Genomic DNA, 25,039 nt, shown 5'->3' with positions numbered 1-25,039 from the left:
AATTATATACAGAAAGATAATACAAATATAATTTCACTCACCAGGCCTATCACATGAAGCAAACATCCATCCCTTCTTAAATGTCCGCGCCAGCGAGCGCGTTGGGCCGTTTAGTGAAACTGACGCATATATGCCTATCTAAAACCGTATCTTCATTATAAGTCCTAATCATAAATACAGTGCATGTTCACAGTTTAAATAAATAAAAGAATGACTTAAACTATGTTTTAATTCTGATGTAAACATTTAGATTAATGGAGTTAAACACTTAAATTACATGAAATCATTACTGAGAAGTTACAACATTTTTTATCTTCAATAAATAGAAATATTTGTTGTGGATGCAATGCTTTCGAACACTTTTCCTTTGGCATGCTGTGTTTTAATGTTTTATCTACATAGATAATTGCTTATCATGATAGCAGATTTTCTGAGAAAATAGTTCTGTGCAAATAATGCACAACAAGGTCTTTCTGTTTCCATTAAAAATATAAATCAATTAAATTGGCCAGTAGAGTGGGAAAGATTGAGAAAAACTTTCTCTGAAATGTATTTTACACTATTTGATTTATTTATTCAAAAATAAGGCAAGGATAGGCTACTAAATGATTTTTATTAATGTAACTAATGTGACAGCAAATCCGTATTTCATATTTTCCTAATGTCTTGTTAAACATGTTATCACGTGGATGAATAATCATATGCAAATGATACGCAGATGAGGATATGCATAGTAAAAGCTCCATATATGGTTGTTTCGGGGAGGAGACGCATGTGCGCACAATCTTCCGCTAACTGGGATTTATAAAGTGAATTCTGCGCAGGTTCGGTCGTACGCACGGTTTTATAAGTCTGAATATTTTTTGCGTACGCCATTTTTGGCTTTCTGGCGCACGTACACTTTTAGTAAGGATCCTAGGCACAGTTTTATAAATGAGGCCCTAAATTATTCCCTATATATTGCAATATGTGCCATTCACCATGTAGAAAACAGTGAATGTGTGAACAAGTGATTGATTTTAGCGCAGCTTCAGCGTCTATTTATAATGTAGGTGGAGGATATTCTGAGCGTTTGATTGGACAGAATCTGATGAGAATATGAAGTGCAGAGTGATGTCATCAAAATCATTAATTCATATTGGCGAAAGTGGGAGATTGTAAGTTTTAAAAGCTTATAACTTCTAAATGCACAGATTGTCATTGTTTTGGAGCACTAGCTTATAACAATAAGGCTTACATATTCATACTAAAAGCTAAAAAACTTCCATTTTGATTTCATGGGGACATACATGATATACATTTTAATTTAAAATCTTGAAAAAAAGAAGATAATGCAAGGACAGAAATCAGTCATCAGCATCGCAAATCCTGCAAAGTTTTTTTTTATATTTTCATTTTTAAAAAATGTATGTACATTTATAACACTATACTTAGTATTATAGCTACTACCTTTGCATCAAATTACAAAAAAAATAAAAAAATATTGCTGTCAGGAAAGGGTCCTAAAAAGTTAATTTTCCACAAGCTTGGCGCTAAATAGATAGGAAGTAACCAAAGCAACAGTAGACAGCGGGACCACTTTGCTTAGGATAGTATCAGACGATAGACCAAAACAAGCTGTGCCGTTATAACATAAAACTTGAAACACAAAACGTTATAACGTCTTTATGACAGTTGGCGTTTGATTAACTGTGCTACGAGAGGCAAGGACAACAAGTTACGCTTGTCAAAAAAACATATAACGTTAGCTTATTACTATCTCTAACTTAGTCAAATAAATCCACCCCTTTTATACGCACATTGGACTAAAAGTAATATAAAGTGATAATTTAGTGTTGTAAGAACGCACGATTTAACCTAAACCTCCATCCTTAAGCCACTCGGGGGAAATGTCACACCCACCCGTCACAGATGACGAGATTATCACTCCCGTGGATCGTTGCGGTCAAACTAAAGCGGAGAGACACCGGACGGTCAACCGGTGAAACGCGGATAGGCTTTATTTACAGCCCTATTCACTAACTTTAACAAGTGATGTTATTATAAAGATAAGCGTTTTCAATAACCTCGCGTCAATATAATGAACGGCCTCAGGACAGCGCGACGCTAAGCCGCTTTAAGACGCGCGCGCAGGTGGATGGAAATAGAAGCGCGAGCTCAGGCTGTGAACCTGACAGAAAACTTTTGCGTCTAACAACGAAGAATGAACAGCGATGATCTTAGATCTTACTGGGACTCTCAACTTCTTTTTTCCTTTAAAGACAAAAAATAATGGGACGCAGGAATGAGTTTTCAAGAGCGCTCAAATAATGGCTAAGAAGAAACTGGTTTTAACGGTCAGTTTTATCAAAGGATTCCCAGATGACAGGTTATTATAGAGGCAGACATGCCAGCCAACCTCACCATCTCCGGCCACACCACGAACTACAACTTCCCAGCGCTCATTTTCGGGGTATTATTGATCATTATCATCATATGTGGGAACGTGCTGGTGTGTCTGAGCGTTTACACGGAGAAAGCGCTGAAAACCACAACTAACTACTTCATTGTCAGTTTGGCTGTTGCTGATTTGCTGTTGGCTGTTCTGGTATTACCGCTGTTCGTGTACACAGAGGTGAGTTAAGATCATTCATTACCCAGATATTGTAATCACAATATTGTGTATTGCAAGGTGACCAGAAAACAAACAGATTTGTAAAACCCCGCTAAGCTGGTTTACCATGTGATCACCTTAAATGACCGGGTAAAACCCACTGTAAGTATTGGCCACTTTCATGCTGGTTTTGACATGTCTGTAACTTACTTGTAAACCGAGTTTATTTAAAGTCAGAAATGTATATAAATAAAATGTATAAAGAATTGATGAATTAAAATAAGTTGACTTCATTCTATATATTTATACAATTTATATTTTAATATTAAGTGTGTGTGTGTGTGTGTATGTATGTATGTATATATATATATGTTTTTGTGTGAACGTAAAACTTTGTAGTTGATACATGCTTTTTTATGCAGTACATTTTTGTAATATTTAATATTAAGTGTGTATATATATATATATATACTTACACATGAACGTAAAACTTAGTAGTTAAAATGGTTTTCTTGTAGCAACAGTAACTGTAGTAGCTTGCCTTTAGCTATGGTTAACAATGATAACAGTAACCTTTCATCTATTGACTATAGATCATCTAACACTTAATCGGTCTGATCACCTCAAACTGTTTCATAAAAGCGCAAGACGAACTTATCATCAATGATCAATTGTTACCCTTGCGTGAAAAACTTTGCAAACTTGCATTCATCCGGCCTGCAACGGCCCCCTGCTGCTGAGATTGTCTGTCTCTGCCAGAGCGGACATCATGAACACACATCACACAACACACATTGTCTGTCACCCCGGGATGCGGGCGCGAGGTCCGAGACGCTTTCCACTAAAGAGGCCTCCAAAATAACTACCGATCGGACATGTCATTCGGGGCCATTTCAGTTACAGTGTTCCCTAGACTGGATTCTGAGGGCCCCAGACAGCGGAGACAAGGTCGAAGCAAACGACAACAAACGTTTGGCTGGCTCTTCAGTACGAGGACACGGAGAAAATAAGGTCCAGTGAGTCAGCCGTGGCTTAATTACAATTTTACATGAGTCCCCTCACCACGATCTCATGGCTTCCACTCCACGGTGCTCGTTGGCATGGGAGAGGCCATTACCAAAAAGCAATTAGGAATCTGTCCTCATCTCCTGGCCAATAATTAAAATGCCATTAAATCCTCCTCTCTGCTGTTTTATCTCTTTTTTTTTTTTAGAACACATGATGCTCATCAGGTACTAAATTACCATCAGCCTGAGAGCATGTGGTGTGTGTGTGTGTTGTGACAATGGCAAGCGGATAATAGGGAAATTAAGGTTTCACTCAGTCGCTCCGCTGTGAACAGGAGGTTAGGGGAAGGCGAAAGAGGTCAGAGAGCCATGGGAATGAAATGATAGGAAAACATGGCATCTATGAGAGAAGCAACAAATTGGTAAAGAGTAAAAGACAGTGATGATTTTTTCTCCCTCTCAGTTCCAGGATGGAGTTTGGTCCCTTGATATGACCCTTTGTGATGGACTGATGACGATGGACGTGATGCTTTGCACCGCCTCCATATTTAACCTCTGTGCCATCAGCATAGACAGGTGGGTCTCACATCGAGTTGTTGTGTCTGTGCGTTAATATCGTTAACTAAAATTAAAAACTAAAACAATTGACCCTTCGCAAGGAGTTTGATTGACAGGCGATCTAACCAATCATAATCCACAATTAATAACGTTGAAAAACGGTGTGTACTGATGCCTGTCCGCGGTTAAAACAACATTTCTTCTTATGTTCATTCATGTTTATTTGATGCTATAAATGACCTAGAAGGAAGAGAGCTTTAACTGAGACTCTACAGCGATCTGTCAGACACATTAAAGAGCCACAAAACGGTATTTACTGTTTAAATTTCTTTAAAAAATGACCAAATTTGAAAAGTGAGACTTTGTTTCATATCAAAAGTAACCTGGTCTGTCGTGTCTGTCAGCGCGCTGTCAGTGTCCTCTCTGCTCCACGATGTATTTTTCACTGTGTGAGAACATGATGTGGCGTGAGAGCGGTGTGGCTTGTCGGACATAGCAACAGTAACTAAAGGGGGCGGGTCTTTGTGAACCGTCAATTGTAATTCCGTTTGGACTGAATCTGCATGGTTTAAGTAGATAATAGCTACACTTTAGGCCCTGTTTACATCTGGTATTAAAATGCGTTTCAAGCTTGTCCACTTTCCACCAATTCCAGAGGGAGTTGAAAAAACATTCGACCGAATTGCTTTCGTAGTGTAAACGCTCATGTGATCGAGTGTGTTCAAACAGCCACAGAAGACAGTCTTCTCTCCGTCTACTGATCTAATGAGTAACATTATGAAGACTCTAGACAGACGGAATTTAAACTTTATCGGCTGGAGACTCAAGTTTAGTTTGAAGATGAAAAACATACCAAACACAATGTTCTCTCATGTTTCTCACAGCGTTCGGCTGGTCTTGCGTATGTCAGAGCAGAAACAAAATCTGATGCTCTGTGTGTTTTTCCATCGTGTCTGGCTGCGTTCATATGTAAACTGCATATTTCAGAAAGATATGAAAATCCTATACATTTATCCTCACAAAGAACCTCACCTCGAAGAAATCAGGAAAGAAGTGGACAAAAGAGACTAAATAAAGAGACAAAAGAGACTAAATACAGATTAAAACACCAGGTGTAAACAGGAAAGTGTCTCCCTCGTCTACTTGGATCCGATACCAGGTGTAAACAGAAACTTAGAGAAAATGTATCACCATTTGTATGCAAGCATGTTTTCCATACTAATGCAAATTAGATATCATGCTGAAATAGTTTGCACCCACTTTCAAAAAAAATATTTTATTTATTTATAGTCGTTATCAAAGAAAAAACTCACTGTGGTAATCCAGAAGACACTTTATTTTGGGTATAGAGTTGTAGAAATGCTGTGTGAAAGCTTAAAGTATGTGCGGCAGACACGAAATGCGTAAAACATGCCTTTTAAAGTCTGACGCCTGAAATAGGGGGCGAGGATCGATGAATCAAATTCATGCAGTGCACTGATTTTGCACAGCTAGTTTTATATTTTGGAAGCGATAAAGGTCACAGCAGGTTACCTTCCTAATTGTGGTTCTGTTTGAAGACACGATGAAATAGCATTTATAATAAAAGTTCATAGCTTCCTGCTATGATTAAAAGAAGAGAGACTGGTAGAGATACTGGCAGAAAAAAAGTGTTCAGAATAACTTAATGGCATTAAGTTGCCAAGTACCTTGGAATTACACCGGATTCATCATTAGACTGTCCCGCCGTCGCTGGCCTGGCGATTCGAGTCCACCGGAGGGTCATTATCGTCCCTCCTGCCATTCGATGTGGCTCAGCAGACGCTGTTTTGAGAGATTAATGAGATATATGCCTAGGGCTGCACTCTGGAGATACAACAGCATGAAACTTGTTATGCAAGGAAAGGCTGCAAACACACCACTTGGCAGAAGTCGCCACAGAATCAGCATGAAAAAGGAATGTGTTGAGAACAGATACGTTTGATTTGTGCAACAGCCGCCGCATGCGTCCAGAGCCGTGAGATGCCTCAGGGTTCACACTCCCGTTCAGAAATGTACTCGCTCAATAATAGAGGCTCGTGGCTTCTTCTATCACTGATATGGAGATGATATGCAGCTTTGAGATTCATAGAGAAGAGTTATTAAATAAAACTATAATATGCATGAATCTGACATATGTGTTTCTCACATATCACACTTAACACTTCACCCCCCAAAATATTTTTTTTATTTAGCATAAAATACATATTATTTGAAAATTATTATTAAATAATGTATATATATATATATATGATATACATGTACATGTATGTACTTATACATATATATATATATATATATATATATATATATATATATATATGACATTTAAGGCACTTTAGCCCCGTATTTTTTATGTATTCTTGTACTTTTTTGGTACTGGTAGTTTCCAGATTTTTTTATAATAGGCATACAGTAATAATGATTTTTTCCCATTAAGTTTATTTTGCTTAAACACATACACACACAATTTATTTTTATGGACATTTATTGACTTTTTGCCCCAAGTTATGGTACCAAAAGTGGTAGTTTTCTTTTTCTTTTCTTTTTTACTATAGGCATACAACAATAATGAAAAATGTTTGCAATATGCTCATGAGAATTTTGGGGTGAAAACCTGGACATTTCACAGGTTTTGTGAAACCACATTATAAAATACACATACACGTTGGATATGAGTGAATTTATCTGTAACAGATGAGAGTTCAGGGAAATATCAGGTCAACACACAATTGGGTCAACTCAATTGACCCTTCGCAGGGAGCTTGATTGACAGGTGATCTGACCAATCATACTTCGCCATCCGCCATTTTGTCCGTCAAAGCAGTCAGGAGAGTTAGTAGATTAACATGGGAGGATTTGAACTTGAAAAACTGAATATACTGACGCCTTTCCGCGGTTAAAACAACATTCCTTCTTATGTTCATTCATGTTTATTTGATGCTATAAATGAACTAGAAGGAAGAGATGATCGGTTCACGAGCAGCTTTAACTGAGGCTCTACAGCAATCTGTCACGACACATTAAAGAGCCACAAAACGGTATTTATTGTTTAAATTTCTTTTTAAAAATGAGCAAATTTGAAAGGTGAGTCTTTGTTTAATATGTTTAATATCAAAAGTAACCGAAAAGTAACCTGGTCTGTCCTGTCTGTCAGCGTATTGTCAGTCTCCTCTCTGATCCGCGATGCATTTTTCACTGCGTGAGAACATGGTGTGTGCGTGAGAGCGGCGTAGCTTGTCGGAAATAGCAACAGTAACTAAGGGGGGCGGGTCTTTGCGAAGGGTCAATTAGCCAATAAGAGATTCGACCAGCTAGCATTTAATGATGAAAGGAAGGTGTTGATCAGGGTCAAGAAAGTTTTTTAAATAGTTTTGCATGGACTGGATTATAACACCTAATATGGTTTGCAACAGGTTCATCGCAGTCTTTGTCCCTCTTAACTACAACCGCCAACATGTGGACCAGCGACAGATTGTCCTGCTTTCCGCAACATGGATCCTGGCCTTAGCCGTGGCCTCCCCCGTGATGTTCGGCATCAACACCGTCCCCAACCGGGACAACAGTGAATGCAAGCTGGAGGACAACAACTACGTGGTCTATTCCTCCGTCTGTTCGTTTTTCGTGCCGTGCCCCATCATGCTGTTGCTGTACTGCGGGATGTTCCGGGGCTTGAGGAATTGGGAAGAGGCGCGCAAGGCCCGGCTGAAGAACAGCATGCAGACCTGCCGAAAGCTTCAGGAGGCCGCCGCGTCTCTCCCGCCCCTGTCTGGCCTGCCCCCCCCTCTGCCGCCTGTGATCGAGAAAGACCTCACTGACACAGAGGAGCTGGACCACGATCACTACCCTGATCCTGACAGCCCAGATCCGGTGTCCATGCTCGCATACCCTGCTGGGAACTACAAAGATCAAAACCAGAACCGCCAAAGGAAAGGGGCGAAAATAAACAGGAGGGAGAGGAAAGCAATGAGGGTGCTTCCCGTTGTAGTAGGTAAGTGAGTTGATGTGATATACGGAAGTCTTGCTATACTCTAGTTTTTATGACACTGTATTAAAGCTGCAGTAGGGAGTTTTGAGAAAATGTTGACTTAGCCTGAAAATTTGAACAAGCACAACTTACAGGTCAAACCCCCTTGCTCTCTGCTGCGCTACAGCCCTCCCTCCACAGCTCCTCCCTCCACAGCTCCTCCTCCACAGCTCCTCCTCCACAGCTCCTCCTCCACAGCTCCTCCTCCACAGCGGAGCCTGCCGTGAACGGCGGATTATAAACAGTTATGGAACATTTACTAATAGGGACGAAACATCAACAATATGCTTTACATTGACTATGGCCTGCTCATACTTTGACTACAAACTTGGTCCTCAAATCATTATGTATTTTGCAATACATGTAACTTTATAAGGTTGCACTCTTTCTATAAGTTATAGCTACTAAGATAACGTTAAAGGATTAGTTCACTTTAAAAAAAAACTTTTGCTGATAATTTACTCACCCCCATATCATCCAAGTTGTCCATGTCTTTCTTTCTTCAGTCGAAAAGAAATTAAGTTTTTTGATGAAAACATTCCAGGCTTTTTCTCCATATGACGGACTTCAATAGGACACAAACGTTTCGAGGACCAAATTACAGTTTCAGCGCAGCTTCAAGGGGCTTTAAATGATACCAGACGAATAAGGGTCTTATCTAGCGAAACGATCGGTCATTTCAAAAATAAATAAAAAACTTTAAGTTTTATAAGCACAAATGCTCGCCTTGCTCTGTTCTGTGATGCACGTTCGTGATCCTGTTCGAACTCGTTCATCAAAATGAACAAATCTTTTTTCGAGTCATTCGTTCGTTGAATGAACGAAATGACTCCGAAAAAGACTCTTTCAAAATGAACAAATCTTTTTTCGAGTCATTTCGTTCGTTGAATGAACGAAATGACTCGAAAAAAGATTTGTTCATTTGGATGAACGAGTTTGAACAGTAGAGTCACGAATGACGGTATGCGCTCGCGCTGTGCAAGAGAGGGGTGATCAGCGCGTACACGAGCGTGATTGACACTTCTAAGACATTCCTCCTGGCTGTGATTGGTTGTTTCTGACCGGGAGCGGTGTATTTCTGCAATAGGCAATAGGACCACAGGGAGGAGCCAGAGGAGCTTGATTTTTTTCACAGATTATCTGTCTCATATTCTACTTTCAGGACATAATGACAGTTTTAACAAATATTTGTTTACAAAAGCTACCTACTGGAGCTTTATTTCAGAGACTACATTAATTAATTTATTAACCCTAAAACGCATACTGTACCCCGGGTGTTTATCGACCTGGGACGTTATTCGCTTCCTCCCACTCATTCATTTTTTAAGGTTAGACATCAACCTGCTTAGTATTCCTCAATCTATTCATTCTGAACAATATAACAAGAATTTTTTTTTGTAAAAAGCGTGTTGGGTCACTAGCGACCCGAGGTATGTAATAGTCTAAGTATATTATTATTTATTTAAATTAGTTTTTATAGACATAAATTTGCACATTGAAAATTAACTGTTTATTAATTATAATGATAATTAATTATTTGTTTAATAATTTACAGGATCTTTTTTATCATTAAAAAAATAAGTGGTGGATCATTTATTAAACTAGCCATTTGTTTTAAATGGAATGAGGAATGTCTTAGATTTCTTTTAAAATAGCTTTGATTTATGCACCATAATCTTGTGAGTTCAAATAAAACAAAGAGAGAAAAAAATAGTCTCTCACTTTTAAAATGGGCATAGAGTGATTAAAAACACCCTGTCCACATTTGCTGAAACGAGGAACTCCTTTGGCCCTCATTGGCTAATCATTCCTCAGCAATCCTCCAATCCGATTATGATGTAAGCCTCACTTTAGTCCAGCAGGCAGAGTGGGGGCAGCCGTCGTCACATTAAGACATGCACTTATCCTCTTCACGGGTTCATGGGACGTGCCAGTGCTGTACCTGTGCCGTGCTCTGTACAGTACTGACAGTACTTGGCAATCCCTTTCGCTCCTTGTCAACCTGAGAACAGGCGAGAAAAAGGAGGTAAAAGAGTGAGAGAGAGACTGGTAAAGGTCAGGGTTGGGTCACACCAACTGTTCAGAAGTCCACACTAGAAGCTTAGTAACTGCTAGCTAGTTTAGAACTGACTGTCCTTTGTTTGGTTGCACCATTCGTTCTAAAGGCAGAATGTAGATTGTGAGCTCTCTGTAAAGATCAAGGAATACGTAGTCGAATAACATGACTTTTACCCTCAATGACCCAATAGTTGTTTTCAAAAACCTGAGCAGAAGTTGTTGGAATGCATGTATTTTAGTTGATCCTTTATTCTAACATTTGCCTTAGGTAACTTGATAAAAATGTTTCCACTGAAATACAATACTACTTAATCATTAATAACATAATTGGGATTTTTAAATTGCATTTATTCATTATGATTATTTTATTTGATATGTATAACACGTGATGTTTAGCTCAGGTTTGAAAAGGTGCTAACATAGTAATATATTCACATAATGTTCTCTCTTATGTCAACATTATCGTATACTGTATGTCTAAAGGATTTAAGGTTATTGATGCAATTTTATTTCAACCGTTACTCTTGGTCAGAGGCTTCCGTAAATATTTATTTTATACGTAGAATTACGTTTCAAATAATTTTAATGTTGCAATGCTAAAATATGAAGTTGTGTACTTCACTCCCGTTTACTTTAAAACTAGGCTAAGTTGTAAGTTGCACAATGTCAGAAGAGCCACAATGCATATGGCCAGTCATGTTTAAAAGATAAATATATATATTTTTTTATATATATATAAAACGATGCATAAAAGCCAAGGTACTCCAGGAAAAAAATTAACCCCCTTTACAGTGACTTTCAGCCATCCTACCTGTCCTCTCCGTCCTCTCGCTTCTGACGGATGATAGATCTGTGGTTCCTGGTGGGAGCGGGAAAGATCATATATCATATTTCATATCCCTCTGACGAGAGCGACCCTCTGTTAGTCCTGCGTTTCTGTCTGGAACCTCTCCAAGTAGAAGTGAATAAAATAACTTATATCTCTGATTCCTGCTCATTTGATAAATTCATTTTAGTGAAGTCTTGCAGTGATTCACTGCCTCCAAAGTGCAATTTAAAAGCCTGGAAAATGAAAAGGACCGGGTTAGATGTTCAATGTGCTGTATCATCAATGTGATCCTGTAGATTTCTTTGGCTTTTTAAATTTTTTATCCAGTTATGAAAATTATGGACTTTTTTGTTTACGGTGTGCTGTTTGATTTTTATTTTCAAGTCTAAGAAACTTAATGTTCACACTAAGAATGATAAATGCAAAGGTCTGTAATGAAAATCTAGATGGCGCAGGCTGATCTAGACCAGACATATCAACTTTGCCATATCCATTACCATGCCAAACACTCAGAGAATTGTCATGACAGAACTATAACTATATTAGCGCCCACACCAATTGATTTAATTTTGTTTGTTATAGCATGCGCTGTAATTTTGTCGTCTGTCACTTTAAATGCTCGAGTCTTTAACGTTGAGTGGATTCTGATTGGCTGTTAAAGGAGTAGTTCACTTTTTAAAAAACTTTTGCTGATAATTTACTCACCCCCATGTCATCCAAGATGTCCATGTCTTTCTTTCTTCAGTCGAAAAGAAATTAAGGTTTTTGATGAAAACATTCTAGGATTTTTCTCCATATAATGGACTTCAATCCAAACGGTCCAAGGTCCAAATGACAGTTTCAGTGCAGCTTCAAATGGCTTTAAACAACACCAGACGATGCATAAGGGTCTTATCTAGCGAAACGATCGGTCATTTCAAAAATAAATAAAAAAGTTTAAGTTTTATAAGCACGAATGCTCGCCTTGCTCTGTTCTGTGATGCACATTCGTGACTCTCCTGTTCGAAATCGTTCATCAAAATGAACAAATCTTTTTTCGAGTCATTTCATTCATTCAACGAACGAAATGACTCGAAAAAAGATTTGTTCACTTATCGCTAGATAAGACCCTTTTTCATCGTCTGGTGTCGTTTAAAGCCATTTGAAGCTGCACTGAAACTGTCATTTGGACCTTGGACCGTTTGGTACCCAATGAAGTCCATTATATGGAGAAAAATCCTAGAATGTTTTCATCAAAAACCTTAATTTCTTTTCGACTGAAGAAAGAAAGACATGGACTTCTTGGATGACATGGGGGTGAGTAAATTATCAGCAAAAGTTTTTTAAAAAGTGAACTACTCCTTTAATGTTTTTATTGTTAAGGGGAAAAAAACGTCCTGAAAGTGATTTCAACGATATCTTTCCTCTTTGTCGTAAATGTAATAGTTGTAGTGTGAACTTTCCTATTCTCGTAGAATAAGAACAATTGTTAAAGTTATAGTTATTGTTATAGTTATCGTCCTTGGTTTAAACGGTCATTATCTTAATAGTTGTGGTGAGGACAAACTTATTCTCACAGAATTAAAACGATTATTAAAACGTAATAGTTAGTGTTCATAGTGTGAACGGGCCTTATCGCACTTAATCAGTGGGATTACAGCAAAAATAACAATATCCTTCCTCTTTATTGTTATAGTCATAGTTGTGGTGTGTACTTGTGGCGTTTCCTTCCAGTGTTAAAGGACAACAATATGTTTATGTGTCCATAGAATAATTTTACACCTGATATTCGTCCATCCACAGGTGCCTTCCTGTTCTGCTGGACGCCGTTCTTCGTAGTGCACACGATGAGGGCTCTTTGCGAGGAGTGTGAAATCCCTGGCTTTGTCATTAGTATCGTGACCTGGTTGGGCTACGTCAACAGCGCCCTCAACCCCATCATCTACACCGTCTTCAACACAGAGTTCAGGAAGTTCTTCCGGAAGTTCCTGCCGACTCTGCCCAACTGCTGCTAGCCCGAACATGCTCTCTGCTAACGGTTTACGAACAAAACATACCCAGAAGTATAAATAAACCAGACAAATAATGCTTGCATGTAAATACAGCATGTTGTATGACACAAATATGAACGTATGGTTAAAATGCACTACAATGTTTGCTGCCATTACATTTTTACTTTACATTTTTATTTTGTATGTTTACATTTTGAAAGCTGACATCAAAGGGCCTCATTCATGAAATGCAAGCCGAATGAATTTGCTTGTAAAATCATTTTATGTAAACTGTCATTTTTTTTACTGTCACGTTTATGCAAGCAGAAAGAATGTCTGTTTTCCATTCCACTGCGCTATTTTTCCACGTAAACGCGCTAGACGGACGTCTTGCATCTTTCATAGCATCTTACGCATGACGAGTTAAAATATGTCTTTTAAAAGACACATCCGAGAACTTGCAGTTTTTCCCCATTCCACTGCCAAAAACACGTTCCCTTTCGTTGTCACTCCGAGTTACGTCGGATGACGACGAATGGGGTTTCGCTTAGAACACCTATCGACTTCGAGTATTACAAAACGAGCCAATGGCAAGGAAATGCCATGGGTCTGCGGAATTTGCATGGCGTAACTCCGCCCCACCTCGTGGGTATAAAAGGAGGACGCCGGCAACAGGCAGATATGTTTTCGCTTCGGAGCCAAGAGCATTTCTTCACTCCACAGTCATCTCTGACTTCGCTCTACGAGACGAGCTTCTCTCTCCGGTGTTGGTGTGACGGCGATCTGCAGCGAGCTCACAGTGCCTGCTGATCTGTGCAGTAATCTGCCAGTGTGTGTGTGTCTCCCTGTGCGCTTCAACATCGCAGAGTTTTTTTCTCTCCTCTCATAAAAGAGCTCGCACGCGGCACGTCTTTTTAAAGACGGCTCGCCCGTGCATTTCTGGTTGCAGCGGACTGGTATCGGACTCTGATGGGCACGAGCGCTGTCTAGTGTGTTTGATCATGCTTGAACAGCGTTCGTGGGTGACTCATGTTCTCGCAAGGGAACGTGATCATCGCGTCATAAATAGGTCGAGACTCGGTGAACTCGCAAGAGTGAGAGTCCCCTCATCCACCCCCCGATCTTCGGCGGGTGGCCAGGGTGACCTGAGGGTCACGGTCTGGAACAAGGCGCCGACTATGTGTCCGTGACCCCAGCCCCCCTCTTCAATGACGGTGCCCGCTAGTGAACTGCTGATTCCCGCGAGTCTACCCTCTGGTGGCCCGCGTGTTTCAGTTGAAGCTACAGAGAAAGATGCCATGTCTGTTGCAGCATCACTAGGTGGGCTTGAGTCTTCTGGAAGTGAGGGCTCGTCACAGCTGCCACCTTCCGGTGTGCATACAGCTGTGCCTGAGTCTGATCCGGAGATGACGGCCATGCTTTCCTGGGACGATTGGTTTTGGGTAAGGCCGCCGACCCTCGTCCGTGGCAAACCCCAATACCTCTCTTCCCGGACGTGCATGATGAGATCTCGAAGTCCTAGAAGACCCCCTTGTCTTCTCAGGACCGCTCGCTGATCTCATCCGCCTTTCCTCCCCTCGATGGGGCCGCTGCCCTTGGGTACACTGGGGTTCCCCCGGCTGAACGCTCTGTTGCGATGCTATGTGTCCTCAGAGTGCTTCTTCTCGGCGCAATCCTAAGCACCCGCCCGTGGCCTGTAGTTTTTCGTCTACGCTTGTGGCGAGATCCTATAGCGCCACGGGACTGGCAGCCGCCTCACTGCATGCCATGGTCATTCTGCTGGTCCACCTGACCCAGATGCTCATGGACCTGCACGAGGGCAGGACTGACCCAGGGCTCTTCACTGAGTTGCGCGCCGCCACTGACCTTGCTCTCTGAGCGACGAAAGTGGCCGTACCTGGGTCAGGTGATGCTCACCAGTCTGTGGCTGAACCTGTCTGATGTGCTGGATGTCGCGCGGACCCGTCTGTCCGACATTCCCATATCCCAGGTCGGCCTCTTCGGCGGTGCGGTTGAGGGCTTGCCCAACAGCTCTCAGCCGCCCATGAGCAGAGTGAGGTTGATTCTGTCCCGACGGCCCCGCCGTCCGCTCAGATCCCTCGTCTGCCCACCGCCGAAGGCGCCTTCCCGCGGCTCCTACCCCGCCCGTTCACAGGCCGGCTCTGGGGGCCGCGGGCGGACACCACAGCTCTCTCCAGCCCCGCCCCCCGCTACACGCCGGGTTAAGCGGCGCTCGTGAGACGGGCACCTCGGCGATGGAGCAGACTGAGGTTGATTCTGTCCCGACGGCCCCGCCGTCCGCTCAGATCCCTCGGTCTGCCCACTGCCGAGGGCGCCCCCCCGCGGCTCCCACCCCGCCCGTTCACCCGGGTCGGCTCTGGAGGCCGCGGTCAGACGCCACAGTCCTCTCCAGCCCCGCACCCGGCTACACGCCGGGTTAAGCGGCGCTCTTGAGTTGGGCTCCTCAGAGATGGGACTCAGTTCTTTCCAGGAGTTGGTAGCAGGGCCACTCCTTTCCCCGGGGAGGGCCGGGGAAGAATCCTTATTCTCCAAAGAGCTGATTCTCCCGTCTCTGAGCACAGAGTTCTCGGACGTCACAGAGCGCCGCCCACAAGCCGTGCTCTCCTCGTCCCCCTCTGTCCCAGAGGTGGTTGACATGGCGTGCCGTCCACGGACCGCTTCGCCCCTGTCCCCCTCTGTCGCCAGACCCCTGGCAGAACAGGCCCCCGCGGGACGACCAGCCTGGTCCTCCCCTAGCGCCTCTGCCAGGGCGCGGTTGCTAACTGTGCCCCCACATCGGGCCGCTATGCCGTCCACGTCTGGGCCAGTTACTCCGCTTCGCTGCCCCTCCGGGGGGACGCCTGTGGTCGCATGATCCCGCTGGTTCAGTTCCTGGGAGCCTGGTTAGAGCTTCCCCGTCTGTCCCGCTGGGTCGCACGGACCATCAGGCTCGGCTATGCGATTCAGTTCGCACGGTCTCCTCCCCACTTGGGGAGTCCGCTCCACTTTTGTCGGTGGCTATGCCCCCATCAGGAGAGCAGAGATTGCCACCCTGCTGGCGAAGGGCGCAATCGAGACTGTCCCTCCAGCCGAGATGAGGTCAGCCGGCTTCTCAGCCCCTACTTCATTGTCCCCAATAAAACCGGTGGGTTACGGCCAATCCTGGACTTGCGCGTGCTGAACCGCTCCCTTCACAGGATGCCGTTCAAGATGCTCAAACGCGTTTTCGAATGCATACGGCCTAGGATTGGTTTGCAGCGATCGACCTGAAGGACGCCTACTTCATGTCTCTATTCTCCTTGACACAGACCGTTCCTTCGGTTTTCTTTCAGGGGCAGGCATCCAGTACGCGGTTTCCCTTTCGGGCTAGCCCTGTCTCCTCGCATCTTCACGAAGGTCGTCAAGGCTGCCCTTGTTCCCCTTCGGGAACAAGGGGTTCGCATCCTGAGTTATATCGACGACTGGCTGATCATAGCTCACTCTCGAGTTCAGGTTGCGAACACAGGGACCTAGTGCTTCGGCACCTAGCTCGTCTGGGCCTTCGGGTCAACTGGGAGAAGAGCAAACTTTGCCCCGTGCAGAGGATCTCTTTTCTCGGTATGGATATCGACTCGGTCGCCATGTCCGCGCAGCTTACGAGCTAGCGCGCGCGCAGTCACTGCTGACTTGCCTGAGACAGTTCGAGGGCAAGAGTGCGGTTCCACTGAAACTTTTTCAGAGGCTCCTGGGCATATGGCTTCTGCAGCCGCGGCAACGCCGCTCGGATTGCTTCATATGAGACCGCTTCAGCTTTGGCTTCTCGACCGAGTCCCGAGGTGGGCATGGCAACACGGCACCCTCCGAGTAACAGTTACTCCGACCTGCCGTCAGACCTTCACCCCGTGGTCGAACCTCAGTTTTCTACGGGCCGGAGTGCCCCTGGAACGAGCTTCGCGGCATGTTGTTGTAACGACAGATGCCTCCTCCACGGGCATGGGTGCCATGTGCAATGGACGTGCTGCCGCGGGCTCCTGGACAGGACCCCGTCGCCTCTGGCATGTCAATTGCCTCGAGTTGCTGGCCGTACGTCTTGCTTTGCGCCGCTTCCGGGCCGTGCTCAAGAACCAACACGTACTAGTCCGCTCAGACAATACCGCCACTGTAGCGTACATCAACCATCAAGGTGGTCTACGCTCCCGCCGTTTGTCGCACCTCGCTCGCCACCTCCCCATATGGAGTCAGAAGCATCTGAGGTCGCTTCATGCCATTTATTTCCACCGGAGCCCTGAACTGTGCAGCCTACGAGCTCTCACGGCTTCAGCCACTCCCTGGAGAATGGCGACTCCATCCCCAGTCGGTCCAGCTGATTTGGGACCAGTTCGGGGACGCACAGATAGATCTGTTTGCCTCCCACGACTCGACCCATTGCGCCCAGTCTTATTCCCTGACCGAGGGCACGCTCGGCACGGATGCTCTGGCGCACAGCTGGCCGCAGGGCCGCAAGTATGCGTTTCCCCCAGTGAGCCTTCTTGCGCAGACCTTGCGCTAGGTCAGGGAGGACGAGGAGCAGGTCATTCTGGTCGCGCCGTTCTGGCCCACCCGGACCTGGTTCTCCGAACTAGTACTCCTCGCGACAGTACCTCCTTGGCCGATTCCCCTGACGAAGGACCTCCTTTCTCAGGGACGGGGCACCCTATGGCACCCTCGTCCCGATCTTTGGAACCTCCACGTGTGGCTCCTGGACGGGACGAAGCAGGTTTGAGTACCCTTCCACCTACGGTGGCGGCTACCATCACTTCCGCTAGAGCGTCGTCCACGAGACACGTCTACGCGTTGAAGTGGAACCTCTTCGTCAACTGGTGCTCTTCTCACCGAGAAGACCCCCGGAGATGTTCGATTAGTGTCGTGCTTTCCTTCCTTCAAGATAGGCTGGAGCGAAGGCTGTCTCCCTCCACCCTGAAAGTCTATGTTGCCGCTATTGCCGCACACCATGACCCAGTCGAAGGTAAGTCTGTTGGAAGGTACGACCTGATCATCAGGTTCCTGAGAGGAGCGAGGAGACTGAATCCTCCTCGCCCTCCTCTCGTTCCCTCTTGGGACCTCTCAGTGGTTCTAACTGCCCTGCGGAGTGCTCCCTTTGAGCCTTTGCAATCAGTGGAGCTTAAGTTCCTGTCTATGAAGACAGCGCTCCTGGTTGCATTGGCCTCCATCAAGAGGGTGGGGGACTTGCATGCATTCTCCGTTGACGAAGCGTGCCTGGAATTTGGGCCGGCTTACTCTCACGTGATCCTGAGACCCCGGCCTGGATATGTGCCCAAGGTTCCTACCACTCCCTTCCGGGACCAGGTGGTGAACCTGCAAGCGCTGCCCCCGGAGGAGGCTGACTCAGCCTTGGCACTGCTCTGTCCAGTACGCGCCCTCCGCGCCTATGTAGACAGGACGCAGTGTTTCAGGACCTCAGACCAGCTCTTTGTCTGTTATGGTGGGAAGCTGAAGGGAAAGGCTCTCTCCAAGCAAAGGTTGTCTCACTGGATAGTGGACGCCATTGCCTTGGCATACCAGCAGCAAGGTCGACCGTGCCCCCTTGGTGTGACTGCCCACTCCACCCGGAGTGTGGCATCCTCTTGGGCTCTAGCGCATGGCGCCTCGCTAACAGACATCTGCAGAGCTGCAGGCTGGGCGACACCTAACACATTCGCCAGATTCTACAATCTCCGAGTGGAGCCAGTGTCCTCTCATGTACTCGCTTCAACCAGCTAGTACTGGACCCGCTCAGGTGTCTTCGCTTGCTCGCCATTCCACTCCACGGACTGGATACGTGCGATATTCTCCTCAGGTGAGCTTCCCCGAAAAGCCCTTAGTTCCTCCAGCACTCCTGACGTTGGCGCCAGTGTCTATTGCCTGTGTGTCGGCTAGGTGCCTCCCGTGTGCATGGTCCCTCCCCTGAGCGACCCCCACATGTGTATTCCACTCTAAGCCTCCCGAGCATGTGTCTTTCCCTTGGCAAGCCACCTTGCCACCCCTGGGGTTGAAATATTCCACCTGCGGCTGGACACCCCAGTGTTCTCCATGTCTCCTTCGGGTCACATGTGTATTCTCTAAGTCCGCCCCTCTGGGTTGGCAGTAATTGCATATTTACCCTGAACTTGGGATATGCTCCCCAGTGTACCTTGGTATTCCTGTGCTAAATAGGAGTCCTTCGTCCGTGCCAGTCTCACGACAGGGATTTCAGATTTACGCAGGGCACTGGAAGACAGCTGAGAAGGTGGCGTGATTAGACTGGTAACCCCATTCGTCGTCATCCGACGTAACTCGGAGTGACAACGAAAGGGAACGTCTCGGTTACGTATGTAACCCTCGTTCCCTGAGTAGGGAACGGAGACGTTACGTCTGCCTGCCACTTTCCGCTGTACCGCGGGGATCGCCTGAGCTCAGTCTTGGCTCCTCAGCGAAGAAACATATCTGCCTGTTGCCGGCGTCCTCCTTTTATACCCACGAGGTGGGGCGGAGTTACGCCATGCAAATTCCGCAGACCCATGGCATTTCCTTGCCATTGGCTCGTTTTGTAATACTCGAAGTCGATAGGTGTTCTAAGCGAAACCCCATTCGTCGTCATCCGACGTAACGTCTCCGTTCCCTACTCAGGGAACGAGGGTTACATACGTAACCGAGACGTTCTGTGTGAACCAGCCCTTCTAATGGAAATTGCATTTTATTTTTTTCTCTGTAAATTGTTTGTAAAAAATTTTTAATGTAAATTTTGGTTGTTGTAATACATGACTTCCATGCAAATATCATATAAAACGTGAGTTACAGATTGTTGCGATCACAAAATACATGCACAAAATCACATGCATGTAAATTATTCATAAAATCGAGTAATGAAAAAATACATAGAGAGCGGGACAAATCAGGAAGAACTTGTTTATGGGATGTTGTTATTGAAGCCAATATGACAAATTATGCAAAAATGGCTTTTGTACAAATTAAACATTTCGTTCTGCTTGTGTTTGATGGACGAGGCCCAGTTTATGCTTTGAAGCTTCTATGACAGGAATGTCTGTGGAAGGGTCTGCCATCTACGATGACCTCTCTTTGCTTTACAGTTCTCATGTGATGTCTGAAGGAGCTCATCCAGTAAGTTAGGGCATTCATTTTGTATTTGATTGCACTGACTTTCATTTGAGAAATAAATGTTTTTCACAGACAACTTATTTGTGCTGATGTCCAGAAGAGGAGTTAAAGACATTGAGGTTGTACAGTAGACAACTTTTTTTGTGTGTGAGCCTCGTATCCAAACATCTGTACCTTTCATACATTCACCTATGGAGGACCAGCTCTACCATATTTAAAAATAAATACAGAAATAAATAAATGCTCAATAAATAAATAAGCATACAATTAATTGCCCCAAAAAATACAATAAACAAATAAATGTAGGTAGAAATTAAATTATACAGTGAGACATAAATGTATATATCTCTTAATTAACTTCTTTATTTATTCACCTTTGTAATAATTACCTTATTTATTTATGTGCATGTTATAATATTTTTGTCTGTTTTATTCTTCCTTTGTATTTTTTACCCTATTTATTTCTTCAATGCTATTTATTTCTGCCTGTCGTTTTTACATTTCTGTATGCATTTCTGCCTCATTATGCAAATGAGGAGGGGCTGTCTTAGGGGGTCAACTTCTGCCCATTGGTTGGTTAGCATTTTACTGCATCGGTCGAATCTACATACCACCGGCCACAGTCACAACAAAGATGGCTACCTACGATGAAGTTGTCAGTGAGCTGAGGCATTTAGCAACTGTTTTTGAAAACAATGCTAACGTTATAAGTATTGACTTTATTATTTTTCGTTTGGACGCTCTGACAGAACGTGTGTTTCAGTTAGCGGCACACATGGACACAGATGTCGACAATGTAGTTTTTCAGAATCTGGAGGAAGCGGTCTAGCAGTCTATTAGCAGCTTCCCTTAAGAGGTCGGACACTGAACGTCTGCCTGCTGAGTTTGACATTACTAAACAATGCTGCTTCTTCTTCTTCTTCTTCTTCTTCTTCTTCTTCTTCTTCTTCTTCTACTTCTTTGGATTTTTACGGCAGCTGGCATCCAATGAGTTGCATTACTGCCACTAAACAATGCTTTATGGCAGGGAAAATGCTAACCAACCAATGGACAGAAGTTGACCCCTTAAAGGGTTAGTTCACCCAAAAATGAAAATTAAGTCATTAATTACTCACCCCCATGCTGTACCAACCCCGTAAGACCTTCGTTCATCTTCGAAACACAAATGAAGATATTTTTGATTAAATCTGAGAGGTGGATCACTGCTACATAGGCTGCCAGAGGGAATGAAACTTGACGGCCCAGAAAGTCATTAAAGAACATGTTTAAATATTCCATGTGCCTACAGTGGCTCAACTATAAGTTTATCAAGCGACGAGACTACTTTTTTCCCGAAAAAAACCCCATAAATAACGACTTTATTCGACTATTCCTTTTCTTCCTTGTGGGCCTGAGACGAGAGTTCAAGAGATTTCCACGACGCATGCGCGAGAACTGAGAAGAGGACGTTCTTCTTCTAATACTTCTTGTTCAGTTCTCGCGCATGCGTCGTGGAAATCTCTTGAACTCTCGTCTCAGGCCCACAAGGAAGAAAAGGAGTAGTCGAATAAAGTCGTTATTTATGGGGGTTTTTTTCGGAAAAAAAGTAGTCTCGTCGCTTGATAAACTTATAGTTGAGCCACTGTAGGCACATGGAATATTTAAACATGTTCTTTAATGACTTTCTGGGCCGTCAAGTTTCATTCCCTCTGGCAGCCTATGTAGCAGTGATCCACCTCTCAGATTTAATCAAAAATATCTTCATTTGTGTTTCGAAGATGAACGAAGGTCTTACGGGGTTGGTACAGCATGGGGGTGAGTAATTAATGACTTAATTTTCATTTTTGGGTGAACTAACCCTTTAGGACACAGCCCCTCCTCATTTGCATAATGAGGCAGAAATGCATACAGAAATGTAAAAACGACAGGCAGAAATAAATAGCATTGAAGAAATAAATAGGGTAAAAAAATACAAAGGAAGAATAAAACAGACAAAAATATTATAATATGCACATAAATAAATACTTAAAAAAATAAGTAATTAATAAATAAAGTTGAAGATTATAACGGACAATAAATAAACAAGGTAATTATTATAAAGATGAATAAAAAAAAGAAGCTAATTAAAAGAGATATATACATTTATGTCTCACTGTATAATTTAATTTCTACCTACATTTATTTGTTTATTGTATTTTTGGGGGCAATTAACTGTATGCTTATTTATTTATTGAGCATTTATTTATTTCTGTATTTATTTTTAAATATGGTAGAGCTGGTCCTCCATATTCACATAGCGAAAAACATTTATTGGAGAAAATGCAAGAAGATTGTGGCCGAAAGTTTTATTAAGGCGACATTGATGTGATGTTATACATATAGCTAACAGTTAACATCACAAAGGTTATTTATGCTGTGGTTGACAGTTCTAGAAAGCAATAAATGAATGATCTAATGTCAGGCATTAGTGGAGCGCATGAATTCATCTCCAGTGTGGAAACCAAAACCGAATCAAAAGTAGTGGATCTGTGAACAAAAACAGCGTTGGACCTGTAAGATGACATTTTTGTGTGATTTAAAATGGAATTCACTGTCAAACTGTTTGAAAGCTGAGGCAGATGTAAGTTAGACGTTCATTGTGAATTGTTTTTATGCCTTCAAGTTATTTTCACTCTTCATGTCACGTGTTCATTAAAGCTGAGTGACATCGTGTGGTGTAAACACTGGAAGTGAGCGGTTGAGTCCATTGCATACGGTGTTAGAATCTTAAAGCAATATTTTTCGATTTTTTTTCTATGGATTTGAGTTATCAATTTCACCGCCAAGCCCACGTTATAAATGGTATGCTTGCTGCTTTTGATGAATTAAAACATTAATTTTGAAATGCAATTGAGAGTTAATCATAAAAGGAGGAGCCATCGATATTTTCCCGGATATAATGGGGGACTAGGTTTTTAAAGGGATAGTTCACCCTGAAATGTTTTAAAAATTAAGTCATAAATTATTCACCCTGCTGTTGTTTTAATGCTGTATGTCCTTCTTTCTTTGATGGACCACAAAAGGAGATTATTTTTTAAAATGTCCAGCTCGCCCATATAATGGCAGTGAATAGAGACCAGCATCAAGTTATTTAAAAAAATGACACAAAAGTATCATAGAAGGATACCATGAGACATTTCATATATTCTAAGTGTTCAGGGGGAATATGACATAAAATTGATTTATTATTTAACAAAATCCTGACCTTGGCTGGTCTTCTGTTCACATTAGTGTGACTGTTAGCGCCATGGTTTACTTCGACTCGCCCAGAAAAAGCACAAAAGTTGAAAGAAAAATTTTCAATTTCTCTTGATTTTAAAAGGAATTGAGTGAAGAGAATATCTCTGAGTGAACTACTACTAGTCACACGAGCATGCACAGAGGACCAATGGCCAAGGTCAAGATTTTCTTTATATACATTGATATCGTCTGGAATTATATACAACATGTTTCACATGGGATCTTTCTGTGATACTTTTGCTTTAAGTAACCATAACAGGACAAATGGAATACTGTATTAAAACAGCACCAGGGTGACTTGCTTTTTATTTTAGGGTGAACTGTCCTTTTAAGTTTCGGAACCCCTGACCTAAAAAGAAAAACAAGACCGCAAGCGCAAGCGATTAGCTGGACGTCTATTATTAAAGCAGAATATTCCCTCACTATTCATTATTTAGAGTATGTCAGATTTACATAATACAGGTTTTTTCCCAGATGCTGATGACTAAGAAGGTATTCGTTTTGATAAAATATCATCAACCTCTTCTGGCATCCGTCTAATGTTTCCTCCTTCATTCTTTATGCGATTGCGAGGACGTTCTATTTTTAAATTCTAAAAACACTGAAATGTAATTACCTCAAAAGTAAAGCAAAGACTGATATCAAGGTCAAACAGAGATGGTGACGCATGTCCTTCTGTGGGGGGGGGGGCAATGTTTCCTGATGCTTTTAAAATGAGACACGTCGAAATGTATTATGCTCAGAAAACTACAGCAGCAGCCTGTCCAGGTTCATTCCACCCACTCTCTCCTCATGGAAAAAGACGGAGACCTGTCACACAACACCTGAGACAGCTGGGAGACATCACGCAGTGTAAGAATGACGACAACATGGGTGCAAATGCAGCAGCCGTGCCTCTTGATACCCTTTCAAAGTTCACGAGGTCTCGATTGACTATTTACTTTGGCTATAAAATAAAAATGCACAGAGGCAAAGATGATTTGATGGGAATATTTGAGATATCTGACTTGATCTAATAGCAGACAAGTGGATCTTAGTAGAACGGAGCAGTTCGAACACATGAGATAATATATAGGCCTAATCCCTGAGGAGAAATATCTGAGAAGCAGAGGCTTCAGGTTTCCATTTGATTTCATTTGACAACTGTCTAGGTAGGAGACACAATTGAGACATGCTGAGGTGTTCTGAATGGTTGTTTATGTTGCTGTTACTGGGGTGTTCTAGGTGGTTGCCAGGGCGTTGCTATGCATTTACGGAGGTGTTCTTACTGGTTGTTTGTGTTGTTATGCACTTACTGAGGTGTTTAAAGTGGTTGCCAGGGTGTGTATATGCAGTTATTGAGGTGTTCTGAAAGGTTGTTTGCTATGATGATACTGGGGTGTTTCGGGTGGTTGCCAGGCTGTTGCTATGCAGTTACTGAGGTGTTCTAAGTGGTTGTTTGTGTTGCTATGCCATTTCTGGGGTGTTCTGGGTGGTTGCCAGGGTGTTTATATGCGGTTACTGAGGTGTTATTATTGGTTGTTTGTGTTGCTATGCAGTTTCTATGGTGTTCTGGGTGGCCAGACCGTTGCTATGTTCTATTTTGATGGCATAGCCTACATCTTTGAG

The 25,039-nt window shown here is 43.2% G+C and overlaps 1 protein-coding gene across 1 annotated transcript; it reads left to right on the top strand.

The window, feature by feature from the left end:
• Positions 1–1,907: 1,907 nt before the first annotated feature.
• On the top strand, positions 1,908–20,249 carry drd4a (dopamine receptor D4a). Its single transcript, XM_077210112.1, has 5 exons — positions 1,908–2,614; positions 4,064–4,176; positions 7,593–8,167; positions 12,873–13,552; positions 19,712–20,249. Exons 1-4 carry the CDS (start codon positions 2,387–2,389, stop codon positions 13,082–13,084), a joined length of 1,128 nt encoding a protein of 375 aa, XP_077066227.1. The 5' UTR covers positions 1,908–2,386; the 3' UTR covers positions 13,085–13,552; positions 19,712–20,249.
• The last annotated feature ends 4,790 nt before the right edge of the window (positions 20,250–25,039 follow it).

The sequence above is a fragment of the Siphateles boraxobius genome, unplaced genomic scaffold, assembly GCF_051911475.1.
Source record: "Siphateles boraxobius isolate OS27281-9 unplaced genomic scaffold, OSU_SipBor_1 65, whole genome shotgun sequence".
Lineage (NCBI taxonomy): Eukaryota > Metazoa > Chordata > Actinopteri > Cypriniformes > Leuciscidae > Siphateles > Siphateles boraxobius.
The sequence above is the reverse complement of the archived record's forward strand: the minus strand, read 5'-3'. Positions and strand labels throughout refer to the sequence as shown.

What these genes read in the sequence shown, in the direction of transcription:
- drd4a (XM_077210112.1), top strand. Translation starts at nt 2,387, where the DNA reads ATGCCAGCCAACCTCACCATCTCCGGCCACACCACGAACTACAACTTC. An exon ending in TGTGCCATCAGCATAGACAG is followed by an intron (nt 4,177 to 7,592) that starts GTGGGTCTCACA and finishes GGTTTGCAACAG; the next exon opens with GTTCATCGCAGTCTTTGTCC. An exon ending in GGTGCTTCCCGTTGTAGTAG is followed by an intron (nt 8,168 to 12,872) that starts GTAAGTGAGTTG and finishes GTCCATCCACAG; the next exon opens with GTGCCTTCCTGTTCTGCTGG.